This window comes from Crassostrea angulata, chromosome 10 (assembly GCF_025612915.1).
Source record: "Crassostrea angulata isolate pt1a10 chromosome 10, ASM2561291v2, whole genome shotgun sequence".
NCBI classification, from domain to species: domain Eukaryota; kingdom Metazoa; phylum Mollusca; class Bivalvia; order Ostreida; family Ostreidae; genus Magallana; species Magallana angulata.
In genome coordinates, this window is record NC_069120.1 from 166,022 (window position 1) to 183,237 (window position 17,216).

Genomic DNA, 17,216 nt, shown 5'->3' on the forward strand with positions numbered 1-17,216 from the left:
ATTTGTATCCATTTTCTCCCCTTTTTCCTTTTTCTTTTTTTTTTCTTATTTCAGCAACAACTAGTAACCTACTGTAAAATTGAGAAGTGCGAAACAATGCCCTCGACTTGCCCACGATCGACTTATCTCGCACCCGCCTTGACGTCCATCGCGTCCCTGACACCAAGCAGAAGGGGCCTCAAAATTTGGTTGTAGTTTTGTGTTTAGCTAACTATAAGCCAGCTGTTTTTATTTCAAGGGACTATTCGACCAACCTAAACAGAAAGGCAATGCCACGAAGGGCGCTACGCTGCGTTGTAGATCTGAAACTGAAGGCTGTGAGTATCTGTGTCAAGTCGGTTCTTGTTTTGACAAAACCCGCAATGAAACTGCTTTGTGAAACAATACTTGAAGTATGATTTTTAAGCCTCCCGTTTTGGGTTCTTTGAAAACCCTTAAATGGTACATTTCCTGATAATTGCCTCCGCATTTAAATGATGATAATATGAAAAAATATTTTTTCCTGTAATGATAGAAAATAAAAGACCGTTTAATTGAATATGTACTAATATGACCCTAGGTGACGGCCCCTGGAGTGTGGCTGCCCAGTAGGGAAGATGTCTATGTCAGCATCAGTCTGTTTGGTCAATACAGAAACACTTGTCTCGTAGAGTCTGTGTTTCCATTAATCATTCGAGAAGACTTCACTTTTGAAAAGGTATACTTGTGGCTATTAATTGTATTGTATATATAAGATAACGCTCTCTCTAACATTGTAGTAACATGTTCAGCTATCCATCAAGTTTATATTTTACAACTAAATTTATACTGTAGTCTTCATATCCTACATGTTTGAAACGTTAAGAGTTAAATTAAATAATATGGATCCAAAAGTTATATATTATCTAAATAAATTAATTGTAATATGTGTTAAATGTGTCTATAATCAATAATTTTGTTGTGAGTTAATTTTATTTATGATCATTGTCTAAATTTTCATTCATTTTAGACTTACTATACTGCTCTGGACCCAGCAGAAGTTGTTGATTATTTGGATGGTCAGTTTGCATTACATAATATATATTGTCTTAATTTTATATGAAATGTGGAAACATGTTAATGATGTGTAAAAAAGGTTATTCATAGGCTAATTGTCTTTAGTTTTATTTTGCCTTTTGAACAGATGAATTGATAGTATTGGAGTTGCTACAACTATCCGAGTTTGGAGGAGCTAACAGACTTGCCTCTTATTCATCAAGTGCTCGTGACTTCCTCTACCCTGCTCCGTCTTTGGCACCTTGCTATGCCTCTGGAGCACGGGAAATACTCTTCCATAGGTCCATTGATTTTCCTGTAAGTCACAGCTAGTAGACATCATATGATATCATTTGAATTTGATTGGATGGGAGCATTAAGTGATATCATATTGAACTTAAACGTTTACCATTTTAGGGTATTTCTCCAAAACTAGAGTTTGTTTCTATTACCAACATCAAAGAATCTCTGTCACCAGAACTGGATGCTCTAGAAGATTCAATTAAAGACGAGAGGGTAAGGGATCAGTTGAACCTTGAAACTGTAGACATGTGTCATTGATGTTAAGAGTATATGTTATCAACTACATGTATGTTATGAATTTGTAAATCATATACATCATTGATGTTATGAAATTTTTGACAATTAAATATGAAATTGCTGACATATATCATTGAATGTAAATGAAATTGTTTACATTACATGTATATGTTTTGTTTCCATTGTTTTCAGAGATCTAGAAGGCGTTCTCGTTCACGCAGTAGATCTCGTCCAGCAAGTCGTCCTTCATCTCGGGCCTCTATGAGGTGAGATAAACTTACTGTCTATGAGAAAATTGATTTAAAAAAAATATTCATTACTCTTTGAATTTCATATCTGGACTAACAAAGGTCATTTTAAGCTTATTGTCATCAAATGCACAAAAAATTGTTTTTGTTTTAAAGAAAATATTGCAATACAATCTGTACATGTTCGTAATACATACATTAATTGTGCTTGTCTTCCATAATTCAGCTGGTTTGTATTTTTACATGTTTCTTGAATTCTTTATTTATCTTATATCTATTGCATGCAAGGACTCTTTCTACTAGTATCTGTCTTTCAATATGGTGGTTGGCTCATAGTGTTATGCCTGATATTGTTTGTCTGAATAATCAACCTTCGTAATAGTCCTAACTCAGTTACTCTTTAGCCTCTTGGAATCAGCTTTTCTATTTATGAATTCTGTCTGTTTATCATACACTAGTTAACAGTATCATCTGTCACGAGTAAGACTTGGATAGATCAATGTAACATTAGTTTGGGTTTTGCTTCCCTCTGCCTCTCCTGTCACTACCTAACTCTGTTTCTCTCTGTCTTTTCTGTAGGACTTTTGTAGACGTGGACCCGGCAGAGGACCTTAAAACCTACCACAAGCCAACCATTTCTTCTGTTTGTCATTCTAGGTCACCCTCCCCTGCCGCACGCTGGAAGAGCGATGACGCCCTGGTTCCTCGACTCAGCAGTACCGAGGGAAGACCTCCATTTGTTGTCCGCCATGTAAGCGATCATCACTGACATTGTTCAATATCATGCAGATGTGTGTGGCAATGTTGCATTGTTGATGTCCCTGCTTCATAATTACCAAAAAATAAGAAAAAATATTGTACAGGAATTTCAATATTTTGTTCACTGTACATGTACCATTGTTGTGACACAGAAATTTGTTTTCCTAGCTAGAAAAATCCCTCATTGGAAGAATTCCTGGTGATGATGGTGGTGTAAAAGCCAAAAGTAAAAAGAAAGTCAAGCGAGGAAGATCTCGATCTCGAACCCGCTCTGTCAGTGCTATGTCAGATTCTGGTAAGCTTCATCATAATAACAAAGACAGGCTATATGTCAATGCTATATCAGATTCTTGTAAGCTTTAATCATTATGATAATAATGCTGCTATGTTACTGCTATGTCAGATTCTGGTAAGCTTCATCATGATAACAAAGACAGGCTACATGTCAATGCTATATCCGACTCTGGTAGCTTCATCTTGATAACAAAGCCCGCTATGTTACTGCTATGTCAGATTCTGGTTAGCTTCATCTTGATAACAAAGACAGGCTATATGTCATTGCTATATCAGACTCTGGTAAGCTTAATCTTCATAACAAAGCCCGCTATGTTACTGCTATATCAGACTCTGGTAAGCTTCATCTTGATAACAAAGCCCGCTATGTTACTGCTATGTCAGATTCTGGTAAGCTTCATCATGATAACAAAGACAGGCTATATGTCAATGCTATGTCAGATTCTTGTAAGCTTCATCATGATTATAATAACCAACTATGTCAAAGATACATCAGACCCTGGTAAGTTTTATCATGATAACAAAGGCAGGCTATGACAGTGCTATGTCAGACTCTGGTAAGCTTCATACGTATACATTCTGTGTTTGAAATTTCTGTAATATTCCTAGCACTTCATGCTTCCACGTGCTCCGTACCAGAGACCAAGTGCTGTGTTTGCAGTATATACAGGAAACACACGGGGAAACGATACTGGGGTCATGCTCTGAACTACCACCCCACAGGCCTGACCCCTAGGGCCTCCAGTCCCAGGGGCTTACAAAAACTCAGACCTAAGAGATTATCTCTTAATACCCCAATGGTCTGTCCTGAGGGAATTAGGAGGCAGGATGGATCCCCAAGTCCAAAGAATTGTGGAGAATTATTGAGTCCCTCCCGACTGAGTCCTAGGGGACCCTGCCTGGGCAGGCATTACCCCCTAAATGGCTTCATTCAGGTTAATTGCATCCTGTGTTAAATGAAGCATGAATTTCACTTCTCAATTAGATTCATTTTGAATGTTAGTGTTTGGAGTTTTTCAAATTCATGGTTTTGTAAATTTTGAGTCGTTGACAGTTACATTCTATTGTCCAAGAATCCTCCAAGAAGTTTCTGGTTTAACAATTTTGTTCCCTGGAGGTCAGCATTTTTTAAAACAAATTTACTCAAACAAAATATCACATATAAAAGATAAATGAAGTTGAGTACATTTGACTCTTGTCACTATATTGGACTTATCATTACAGTATAAAAACCACATCATTGTATGATTGTCTTTCTTCGTGTTTTATTTACTTGCAAGCACACAAGTTCCTTTAAAATAACATATCACTGGAGCTTTCATTTGATACTATAATTGTATTCTATTAAGTGTCAAAATATGAATCATAGTACATGTAATCATTCAGTTTATATATATGTAGTAGTTGGGGCTATATGGACCGTGGATATCGGCTTGGGTAGCTCAGTGGTAGAGCTCCTGACTAGAGTTGCAGGGATCCCTGGTTCGATTCCCGGTCCAGCCTTATGTTTTCGTTGTATTTATTTGTTTTATGTTTTACTGTAGATTCCTTTTTTTACATGAGAAATTAATTCCATGATTCAACAATTTTGCATCAAATCGCGAGAATATAAATTGTGAATGTTCAATTTTTATCATAAGTTACATTTAGTTTTACATCTGTCTAAAAGACAAAAGCGAGATTTTTAAATCCACGAGATGTGCTTCTCGCGATTTTATGCAGATATTGATACCTCGCATTTAATTAGGAATCTACAGTTTATATTTGTTCAACTCTGTGCCCTTTTGTTTTTTGTCTTTGGCTGTTTATACAGCATGTTAGATATTTGATGTTCTGCATGATCCTCTATTTACAGGGGGTTACTATAGTGATTACTCCAGTTATCCTAGTTTAACACACAAATACCGCTTAAAGAAGGTAATTTACCGATCAGTGTCAAAAAAATATTTTATATTTTTTGTTATAGTTACATAATTATATACTAAAGTAATATACTGCATACTGTAAAAAGATTCAATGAAAGTATTTTACTTTGGATGATACTGTTGGCTGTAATGGTTTTAGCTGTGATTTTTAAATTGTTACAGACCTCCTCATTGGATGATGAAGATCCCCTCCCGAGAGTCTCTCCCAAACAGTTCCTCAGTGACGATGATGGTTTGTGCTGAGCTTTACATTCCTGCTATATTAATTAGACAGAAGTCTTTTTTTCATTCTGATCATACTTTAATCATAAAATATTACAGATATTGTACCTGTATGTTCTTTAATTACAACAGATGCTGAGGTGGCAGCACTGACTGGTTCTTTGGATGATCTGCGTCTCAGCCGTCGATCTCGCTCCCCAAGCCCCCTGTTGTATCGCCCTTCCTTGAGAGAGAGGTATGGATTACGCCCCCTTACACCCACAGAAAAACTTGATCTAGACATAAGAGTGGAACAAGCTCTACGTCGGAGCCGATCCAGAGAACGACTAGCACGTCTGGAGCTGGAGGAATCTCGCAGCAGATCCAGGGAAAGACGGACAAGACTAGAGTTGGAACGCGCCCGGAGTAGATCCAGGGAGCGAATGGCCAGGCTGGATCTAGAGCTGGCAGAGAAGAGACGAGAACGACTGGCTCGCGAGGAGCTGGAAGAGGTAAGACTAACAATTGTAGGCGAGTACCACTCCATAGACAAAAACTGGTCTAAATAAGATCACTCATCAAAGAAAACAAATAATTTCCTATGATATAATGGAATTATATTTTCTTTTAATTTGCTTCACGTTTTTTTTCCATACTGTTTTCTGTAACTTATTACTCCTTGATTTTTCAGTCCCTGCGAAGAGCCCGAGCCAGGTACTTGTATTATAAAGAGTTGGAAGATCTTGACTTGGACACAAGGCTTGCCTTGTCCAGGAAAACGTTCCTTTAACCGGCTCAGGTTACTATCTCCACTATGTCCCTCAGTCTCTTCTCTCCATTGTCCAACTCGGATCATTGGGGAAAGAACAAAGTCGACATATTGTGTCATTCTGTAAAGATACATGCTGATGAACTTGACATACATAATTTACATGGACAGTGTAAATATATGCTCTTCCAAATCTTTTTCAGCCCATGTCGAGTGCATTTGGACGATGGAACATATTGGTCAGAAAGAGCAGCAAAATTTCAAGGAAAATCTCATCGTCAGGTTTTTAATGATAGTCTTAGTAAGCTGTACTCCAAGATGTACCGGAGTGCACTGCAGGCGAAGCCGTGATAGTCCTTACCTCAGTAGTCTGATCAGCTGTGATATTAGATAGTGTCTGTATTTATTATGTTTTAAGGATAAAAGCTACATGACTCCAAACTGTTCCTGTGATAGAAAACCTTCATTATACAAACCATGGTCCTGTTTATGTCAGCCATTTTCAACTGTTCACAGTTAACCTGAATTAGGATATACTCTCAGCTCCTGCAAGTTTTGCCAGTTAACTGTTTTTTGTGTCATGACTTTTATTCCAGCTTGTTGTGTTTGACAATACTCTGTAGGGTGGCCAGTTTGATGTTTGATTTTGGGGGGAGGTGAAAGTAAAAGCAACAACCAGCATCTGTTCCTGCGGGAATGGAAGCTGGTGTTGCCATGGGGATTGTTGGTTCCGATGGTTTAGGAGTTGGCTGTGGGTTACACAGGGTTGACTGTCCTCTCTCTGTCTCTGACTAATAAATTATATTTATCAATTTGTCTCATTTAGTTAGCACCAGCCTACACATGAATGATTGTATGGAATTAAACTTGATTATTTTGCTTTTTTATTTATATCTATATAATATTTTTTTTTTATTTATGTCTACTAGAATACATTAATTGCAGCATTTAATTATAATAAATACTTATATATTGAATTTGGTGTTTTTTGTCCATGGCAGTTATTTCCTGTCCATTTTAAGTTTTTGATGCAGCAACAAAATAAAAACTTGACAAAACATAGTGCAAGGTCAAACTGATTGTCGCTATACTGTCGCTATATAAGACAGTCTGTCATAGTTTAGGTATCAGCACTGAGCTATATCAGACAGTTTGTCATAGTTTAGGTATCAGCACTGAGCTATACAGTGTGGGTATATCTGACAGTCTGTCATAGTTTAGGTATCAGCACTGAGCTAAAAGTGCCAAGAATCGGTTTCCATTAAATAGGGTTCAAATTCTATTGAGGTCAATATGATTTCAAGTTCAGGTTATAAAATATATATATATATACATTTCACAGATTGATAAATTAATGTAGTCTTAAAATAGAAGAAACGAGTAACTCCCTCAATCATGTTGAAAGATAAACTTCTTAAGGTACCTCGATCAATTAACACCAACTTGAAGGCATACTAGTACTTTTTATGATATTACATAACAAGATGGCGATTTTAATGTTTTGTCAAATTGTTTGTATGCCTAATCAATGTGGTTGTATATTGTCATAGCTCAGGGATTGAAGTACAATGCTTGTAAACCGTGGATCAAGAGTTCAAATCCGCTTGGGTCTTGGTTCACATCGACTAAACTAAATTTTTGAAAAGATTATTTTTTTTATCTAAAATTGCATTTTTCCCCCGTCAATTTGACGTGCCATCAAGGCATACTAGGGCTTTAAATTGACATTTCACAAAATTGTATAGGGAATGATTTTATTATTGAAACCCTGTTAATGCGACCGAGAGATAATTACATTGTAACAAAAATTTGAATCTATTAAAGAAAATTACATAATGGTAAATTATATGGTAAAAGTGTAACCGTCGTCTGATGACATTCGTTGGATATAAGATTATTTGTGGTTTAAATTGAGTTACTAGTATTAGTTTTCTAAAAATTCAATGGAAGGATGAAAATATTTGCACTTCAGAATTTTAATTCCACCAGGCTAACAATATTGTGCATCGGTATTAAGAACACAAACGTAAACGTACGTTGCTAATCGTTGACTTTATTTATCAGGTCATTTTAAAAGTAAATCTTTAATAGACCTAATAGGCAAAGAAACGAAACATCCTATCTATAATGTTGTAAGTCAATATACGGCTATCTGATGTCTCTGTCCAATATATTCACTGGAGAACGCTAACAAACGCTAACAAAGGGGGCTACAATTGATTAAACGTGGACCGTTGCTTCGTCAGTAATGAAAGTTGCCCCCGCTGCTGTTGCACGCTCATATAACAGATAACAATTAAACCTTTCGTTTAAGGAAACGTTCCGTACAGGCAACGGACTTTGCAGTTTGTGGAAATGAACAACAATGCATGACGCTTTAAACCGACGAGACAGTTTGCTAACGGTTGTGCACTACCGGTACAAGCAGCCGTTTACCGGATGCGTCAGTTCGGTTTATTTTATTCCTGACAGTGTCCTGCGTCCGACTTTTTCTTTAGGGTCCAACAAGTTATACATGTAGTACGTAAGACCTAAAGTAGTATACCTTTAACTTCGATTTCTCTATTTATTTCCTTATTTTCTATTCAATTTTTTTACATGGTTCCATAAAAGTGGGGGACCAACTCCATGTTAATTCAATTTTTTTGCATGTAAATTTAAGAAAAATCTTTACTGCGCAAAAAAAGGGGGGGGGGCAGTATTGGACGTTAGGCCTTAAGGACATAAACTGTCAAACACGACTGTTTCTAGGGTCTCATAATTTTTATAGGGCGTTAGGCCTAAAGGACGTTAACTGTCCAACACGACTGATAGGACGTTAGGTCTAAAGGATGTTAACTGTCCAACACGACTGATAGGACGTTAGGTCTAAAGGACGTTAACTGTCCAACACGACTGATAGAACGTTAGGTCTAAAGGACGTTAACTGTCCAACACGACTGAAAGGACGTTAGGTCTAAAGGACGTTAACTGCATGCGCGGATCTAGAGGGGGGTCGGGGGGGTCCCGACCCCCCCCCCCCCCCCTGGAAAATGAAAATTTATTAAATTTACATAGTAAAATTATCGCGAAAATATGCCTCGGACCCCCCCTGGCAAACACAATTATCCTTCGGACCCCCCCTGGAAAAATTTTCTGGATCCGCGCATGAACTGTCCAACACGACTGATAGGACGTTAGGTCTAAAGGACGTTAACTGTCAAACACGACTGATAGGACGTTAGGTCTAAAGGACGTTATCTGTCAAACACGAGGTCTAAAGGAATTACAGGGAAGAACTGCGTGGACTCAGTACGAACAGCTGCTGTGGCTACCATTTCTGTTTTGAACGAATGCTGGTGAAAACGTACCCAGGAGAAAACGTACCCAGGAGAAAACGTACCCAATTTATAGGGTACGTTTTCTCCAGGAGAAAACGTACCTTATGAAAATAATAAATAATGGTTTTCACAGATATTCTTAAGGTGGCTCGACACACCAATACATTATTTGATGGATCGATGAAGAATCATTTTTGAGAAATGATTATACAAAAATGACACCTATATCGGCCTCTAATTATTTTATATGAATTTTTTTGTATTTTTTGACAGAAACCGGAAACATCCTCTTAACTGCGAACAAGATATATTAGAGCTAAAAATTTGTTATCAATTAATGCACAATACAATTATCCATAAATATATATCAAAAAAGGCCAGAAAAACTTTGAAATATTTTTGTAAAAAAAATATTTATGAAAATGAAAAAAAAGGATTGTAGATATTTTTTAAATCTATGGATAAAAAATGCAGATAAACTGTTACTCACATTTAACAATTGCTGTACAATCATATTTCAACAAGAAATTGAAACCAAATAGTGAAATTAAAGAAAAAAATGGAAAATTTTAAAATCGAACCGATCCCGATTGTAATTAAACTGATCCCGAACGAAATCACATAAAGTTAGAATGAATCAGAATTTTGCAAAAATTTCAGGTTGTTTAGCTGTAAAATGGTTTCGTCATTTACTAACTTTATAATTTATATCAATTACTTAGAAAAAAAAACTGCAGTTTATCAATTTTAGAATAATTCTGATCGGGATCAGTTTTTTTCAATCGGGATCGGTTAAAATTTGATAAATAGCAATTTTTCCAAAATTTCGCATTTTCATTTCAATTTCTTTGTATAATATCATTGTTTAGTAAATAGTTTATGTGACTATATGCTATTTTTAAAATTTTATCCATAGATTAAAAAGATAATAAAGAATTACAATTTTGATTTTCAGAAATATTTTTTTAATTAAAAAATTAAACACTTGACCAAACGATCTTTGGCATGAATTTATTTATAATTATATTACACATTAATTGACAACAAGTTTAAAGCTCTAATATATTCTGTTTGTCTGTCAGAGAGTTTTTACTATTTCACTGAAAAAATACAAAAAAATTCGTATAAAATAACTGAAAGCCGATATTGATCTCTGTTTTGTGGAATCATGTTTCAAAAAAAAATTCTCTATCGATCCATAAAATAAAATTTTAATGTGTCGAGGAACCTTAAATGAAACAAAATAAAATATACCATGAACATTTGTATCATTTGTTGCTGTTGTTCTTAAATGCATACAATAATTTGTAACATACACATACACGAACATAGCCTGAGCATTTTAATTAGTCGACAATTAATCCACCATACACGGAACCGTTAAATAATTAGTTTTTATTGCAATCTCAATTGGAGAACTAAATGATGAGTATCTGAAGAAGTCGATATCGCGTTTTTTAAAACATTTTTTTAAAAATTATCTATAAAACAAAGTTGCTTTAATGAAACCAAGTCCAAGTCTTTTAAATATGTGTTTGATTCATATATATGGAAAGTACTAGGAGATGTAACACTGAACAGTCAATTTGCTTCCGACGCCACTGACATGTATATGTGTGGAGATCATGCATACTGTGCAATATCACAAATCCGGAACAAGTTTATAGGCAAAAAATTTTCAGCTAGACCTAATGTGTTAAAATTTTCGTATCTTATGACAACATGTAACATGAAATTGCTGAGAAAATTGTGTATCTTTATAACAAAGATATACGAGGTAGTCTGTCCTCCATGAGTTTCACTTTGTATAACTTTTCCTAACTCTATAACCTTTATATTAATATGTTTACCTCTGACCAATTTATATGTATATTTTAATGTTATTTTTGTCCTCATGTACCATATGTTTGAAATGGTTTTGAGCGAATAAATGAACTTGAAATTTAAATAAAAAAGCAATCTTTCCTGTATATTGGAAGACTGTGTGCGATTTAGATTAAAAAGTTTTCCAAAAAAAAAAAGTGAGAGAGTGAATATTTTTACCTCATGCGCGGGGAGGCAATACAGAATATTATACATAATAATAACTGCTCAGGTATTTAATTGATCATCACTATAATTAAAATCAGGGGATCTCGCATAGAGACACTCAAATCGGTAAGGCTACCGATAAATGGATAATTAAAAGAAATAGACTGATAACACATTATGACAGGTCATTCGTACTAAAATAAAAGTTGCTACAATTATTATAAAGATATTATTCATAAAATGAATATATTTTTATACATCTATGCATTGAAATATGCATAAAAGCAGCATTTGAAAATAATTATAAAATATTAAAAACTATTAATTAGTATGATTATGATTTTCATAGGGTACGTTTTCTCTTGGAGAAAACGTACCCTAGAGATTGGGTACGTTTTCCCCTGGGTACGTTTTCTCCTGATAAGTTTTGAACTTACTCAAAACGTTCTGCTAAACAGAAAGGACTTTGTTCAGACCTCCTTAGACATACACGTGTATTGGACTCTTTAGAATACAAAAATGACAACAAAAACATGGGTGGAGATAATCAACACAGAGAGAGAGAGAGAGAGAGAGAGAGAGAGAGAGAGAGAGAGAGAGAGAGAGAAATTTTGAAGTGGCAAATTAACTTTTACAATTTCAAACTTTGAAAATTAAAAAATTAGGTATGGTTGGTTATGAGGAGACCATATGTAGTTTTGAGAATTTAAGATTCATCAATTCAGGGAATTCCATATTGGACATGGTGATAAACATGTATTGTAGTCTCATGTATAAACTATACAGTGGTTCAATGTTTTAAGGTAGTCCATCCATAACTAAGGTGAATTTAACAATTTTGATTGATCTATACTATATCAAATACATAAAGCTATTATGAAGCTGACATAGACGGTGTATGTATGTAGTCAATTAAATGAACTTTGTGCACTTAAAACTTTTTAAAGAGTTGTCTGTCCTTTAGGAAAATTGAAAAAATCATTTTTTGAAAATATGTATGGTAAACTATGAGTAATTTTAGCATATTCAAATACGGAGAAAGCTTTTGCAACTTTTTACCAAAAGAAATGTGAGAAAAGTACTTGTACTAAAGAAATATATTTAAAAATGCATTTTTCCTATAGACTTCAATGTTAACTTCAACATATGATAAATTTATTAAAATTAATTTTTCTTAAAGATTACAAAGGTGAAACTTTATTATTTAATAAACTCCTTATATTCACACTAAGATTTTATTAGTGATCAAACTTGCAATCTATTAGATATGAAATATGATAGTTATGGATGGACTACCTTAATTACAACAATGTTTTTAAAGGATAGGGAACACTGACTTAGCGCCAGTGACTATATATGTGTATATATTTAAAAGGACTGCTTCCACTCATCCACCCCACCAATAACTGAATTGTGAACACACACAAAAAATCGAGTGAAAAGGTCCAAGCGCGGAATTTTCATATATTTACAATACGATTTAAATGCCTTGACAAGAGTAAGAGCGAGTTGTTATTGCTGAGTGATCCGCGGTGTGCGTCCTTGACAACAGCGATACTGGGGAATCCTACCTGGGATATATATCATATATCGTTCACAGCAGCAGCCACCCGATCAAACAAAATGCCGCGCGTTCGCTGTGTCGTGGACTTGAAACTGAAAGCTGTAAGTTTAGGATGTTTCTTTTTCTTGGATTCTGAATTATAAGCATGTCGATCAATATGCTATAAATAAGTAGTTGTCACTTTTGTAGGTTACGCATTTGTGTATTTAGTGTCCTGTAAAGTGTTCATAGAATCGCTTTATTACATGTTGTAACTTTCAATCAAACGAGATACAAACGACGATAAAAGTAATTGAATATTGCTATATTTGATAAATAAGTCTGAACACGCCATTTAAAAACCATTTTTGTATCGATCGGCCTAATGCAAGTGACATATTACAGGTGAAGGCGCCAGGTGTGTATTTCCTGAGCCGGGAGGACGTTTACCTGAGCGTCAGTCTGTTTGGACACAACAAGAGGACCCGTCTCTTGACTGCAGACTTCCCGCTCTACGTGCAACAGGAGCTTGTGTTTGATAAGGTACTCCCCCGGGGTGTAGTGGGGGGGGGGGGGTATCTGATACCATTACTCCATAAGTACTATTCCTGTAAAAATACTCTATGAGATTTGAAATGTCGATTCTGAATTTACCTACAAAGTGAGGCTCAAAAGTATCCTTGTTTTAGTTTTTTTCCAACCCCAAGCTAGCTTCTGGGCCAATTAAACTCAATTTTCATACCAGTCTCAATTTTTACATTTTTACAAAATAAATACAATAGAGTGAATAAGTGAGACTGGAGCCCAATTTAAATATCACATGGAGCTATATTTTATGATTTCTAGAGAGGGCTATAGTTTTCATCTCTTATACACAGTTGAAATTCCAAATCTGCCTGCTCAAAGTTCATTATTGCCCAGCCATTGGCTGTGTGGTCATATACATTTGGTCAGACAGTAAACAAAAGGTCCCCTATTCAAATCTAGTGCTTAAGTCACTAGATTTGTCCTTGGACAAGAAAGTTTAATTATTTGCATATCCAGTCTCCTGAGCCCTTTATGCGAGGGATAAACTTATAGTGTCCTGGGCAGTACCTATAGTCATACAATGATACATTTGGCATCTCTGATGCTGGATATGGTCCCAACAGCTTAAAAGTGCATAATTCAGCCTTATAGCTATCAATTACTCAGCTTCCAGTCATGATCTGTATAAAGTTCTCGTCAATGCTGCTTGTTCTGTTTCAGACTTACTACTCAGCAGTGTTGTCGTCTGAAGTTTTGGACCGTCTCCGAGGTGAGAACATTCTTTATTCTGACAAAATCAACATTAAACACTGTATGGCAATGTTATAGAATGCCGTCATTATATTGATTTATTGTACACTACAGAGATTGACTATTATGATGATCATTTATATGCAGTCATTATATTGATTTATTGTACACTACAGAGATTGACTATTATGATGATCATTTATATGCCGTCATAATATTGATTTATTGTACACTACAGAGATTGACTATTATGATGATCATTTATTTGTTCCTCTTATTATCACCATTTCTGTCAACAAGTGTATATTGTCCATCATTATAGTAATTTGTTGGGTCATTTTGTTAAGAACCATGTGCCACTGGTATATCACATGATACATGTACAATGATTCTGTCTACAGATGAGATCACTGTGTCTTGTTGATACGAAGGTTCCATCAATCAAAATATACCATGCATACTTGACACAATGTATGAATCTGTCCACAAATGAGATCATTGTCTTTGTCTTGATCGGTATTTGGTACAAATTTTCCATCAGACAATATATACCATGTAAACATGACACAAGAAACAATGTATGATTCTGTCAACAGATGAACTCATTGTGTTTGAGCTGGTACAGATGTCTCGGTACGGAGGTTCCGTCAGACTGGCCTCATACTCGGCTAATGCCAGGGACTTCCTGTTCCCGATTCCTTCCAGATCCCTGTACCATTCCTCCGAGATCCGAGAAATCCCTCTACGCAGACTCATTGACTTCCCGGTAGGTTGTCTTCTCTCTGTGTTGTCTACTCAGTTTAATGAAAACCTTAGCTCTATGGGTAAAAACTTTAAATGATTATAATATATATATATTCATGTTTACAAAAGAGTAATGTGATATAGATTTAATCTGAAATTATAATTTTGACAAATTATACATTGTCAAGCATTTATATATAAGCTTGGTTTGTCAAATATAAAACATTCAGTATCTAAAAACACAAAAATGATTACCTGTAGAAAATAAGCATATTTATTGGTACATGACTAATGAAGTACTTATAAGTACTTTGTTTATTGGTACTATTGAAGCACCATTCATGTATTCTCTCCGCAGGGTGAGAATCCTATATGGTTGGAGTTTTCATCTGTAACAGACATCACAGAAACTGTTCTGCCCGAAGTGGACAGTGTCCTCTACAAGTCATCACTGTCCAGCTCACCTCTGTACAAACCTTCCCTCACTGACTCCTTGGCGTACAAACCCAGACTGACCGACTCCCTCCTGTACCGGCCCTCAATGACAGACTCCCCCCTGTACCGGCCAACAGTGACCGACACCCTGCTCTATAGGCCCACCGTTCCCGAGAGGTATGGATTACGTCCCCTAACAGCCTCGGAGCGGCTGGATCTAGAACGGACTGAACGAGCTTTAGAGCGCAGCCGATCCATGGAAAAATTGGAACTAGAACATCTCAGGGCACTCAACAAATCTCGGGAACTCGCCAAGCTGGAAATGGAGTTAGAAACAAAAAGACGCGAGAGATTGGCTCGGGAACAATTAGAAAATGTGAGTATATATATAACACTGATACAATCATGTTTTTCATAATCTGAGAATATTAACACCTCAATGAATTTATTACAAAGCCTCTCTCACTTTCATCATTATGATAATCCTTCAATGAATATCCTGTATTTTAGTCTCCTCTCAATAATCTCTCTTTATATAATGATAGCACACCTCTCTTTCAGAATCTGAGACGATCCCAGGCACGGTACCTTGAAGACTTAGAAATGGATAAACTCCGAATGTCCCGGAGATACATGTACCTGTAGAGCAGGTACTAATTAAGTCATACCAGGTCTACCTGAGTATTTTCAAGGATTCCTTGTATACAGATGTTTATCTCCCATTGAGTTCACTCACAGACATATTACAGCTATTCTGTCCCTCTTGTTTTTGTAGTTATATAATGTCCACAGTTTATGAACATTTACATTTTGATGGACTGGAATAGATATATACATGTATGTGTAATGAATACAACATATCACAATCTTGCCTGCAGTAAAATACGTAAATTAGAATTAAGATATCACCATCTCTCTTTATGTTTAGGAGTAATGAATACGGTCCAACACTAGCACTGCTGCTACTGGAGATTTAGCTAGACAACGAAGAGGTCTGTGGCAGCTAGAACCTATAGCGACTCCTGGCAGACCTAGTTCTTAGTCTGTCTGTCCGACGTCACAGACTGTAGAGGTCTCTGTGTAGTGGGCAGGGACGGACAGACATCATTATAGACCAGCATTCTTCCTTTTCTGTGTAGCTCGATCAATGTTGACCCCTAACAAATGTCTGTATCTCAATGACTATATATAGCAAGTGTCCTGTTGATATTATACATGTATCTATTGGTAACACATGCAGTTTTCATGAGATTTTTCATCATGTACTTAATGTATCATAACTGATTTACTTTATTTAGACCACCTGGATGGTAATTGGTACCTACTTAATCAATGCTTCATATACAGAGTTATTGTACTTTGAAATTTAATTATTAATCATTTACTCAATTTTTTTGTAGCACAACACAAATGTTTTGTGATAGATAGCTAGAAAGTGCAATATTGGTCCCAATATTTCAATTTACTAAGATTCTAGAGAATTGTTATTTTTGCCTCATTTTTTGTTACTGCTTGTATGAAATTTACTGTATTAATTGATATTTAATTGTTGATCTAATTAATATTTAGACTATTAATAAATATTGTGTCCTTTTTTCATTACATCGATTTTATATGACGATGATAATTTAAGATATTTGATTAATTTACCATATGGCTTTAATAATAGCAGCTTTTTGTTGACATTAAGATTGAATGCTCTCCCATGACACAATCAAAGGTGTCTTTATGACAGCCAATTCACAACATACTCAACATTCTAAAATATTCTCAAGTTGCAAAAGCTAAATCTGCATATATACTGTTTATACAAATTTTGTACGTTTATATTTATAGTAGTTTGAATTGTTTGATTGCTATTGACTAATTCAAACATAATTATATATTCTTTAACTCATTAGCAATTAATTCTAGCAGAAAAATAAAAATATATAAATATTAGATTTTGAAGAATATGTTGTTTTTTTTATTCATTTCACAATATATGACATATCTTATTTATTTGAATTTACATTATTATTGACCTTAATTTAAATCATCATAGAAATAAAATCACTGTCTTTGTCTGTAGAAACAAATTTAATAGCTACAAAATATACATGTATAAACTTGGTT

General features: G+C 35.3%; 2 protein-coding genes across 4 annotated transcripts; both read left to right on the forward strand.

Moving 5' to 3' along the window:
- The first annotated feature begins 118 nt into the window (after window positions 1-118).
- On the forward strand, window positions 119-6,727 carry LOC128166612 (spermatogenesis-associated protein 6-like). 3 transcript variants are annotated; one of them, XM_052831890.1, is made up of 13 exons: window positions 119-317; window positions 560-697; window positions 989-1,037; window positions 1,163-1,332; window positions 1,432-1,530; window positions 1,747-1,820; window positions 2,382-2,553; window positions 2,730-2,856; window positions 4,711-4,772; window positions 4,943-5,012; window positions 5,135-5,493; window positions 5,673-5,695; window positions 5,954-6,727. In XM_052831890.1, the coding sequence occupies exons 1-13, from the start codon at window positions 270-272 to the stop codon at window positions 6,099-6,101; spliced, it is 1,539 nt and encodes a 512-aa protein (XP_052687850.1). In that variant the 5' UTR covers window positions 119-269; the 3' UTR covers window positions 6,102-6,727. The 3 variants fall into 3 exon arrangements, with proteins under 3 accessions (XP_052687850.1, XP_052687852.1, XP_052687851.1); XM_052831892.1 differs by having other exon boundaries at window positions 2,460-2,553; XM_052831891.1 differs by having other exon boundaries at window positions 5,673-5,780; window positions 5,954-6,091.
- Window positions 6,728-12,606: 5,879 nt separating this feature from the next.
- Window positions 12,607-17,042, forward strand: LOC128167855 (spermatogenesis-associated protein 6-like). The gene is made up of 7 exons (XM_052833797.1): window positions 12,607-12,766; window positions 13,050-13,187; window positions 13,893-13,941; window positions 14,519-14,688; window positions 15,025-15,477; window positions 15,663-15,751; window positions 16,030-17,042. Exons 1-6 carry the CDS (start codon window positions 12,725-12,727, stop codon window positions 15,744-15,746), a joined length of 936 nt encoding a protein of 311 aa, XP_052689757.1. The 5' UTR covers window positions 12,607-12,724; the 3' UTR covers window positions 15,747-15,751; window positions 16,030-17,042.
- Window positions 17,043-17,216: the final 174 nt, after the last annotated feature.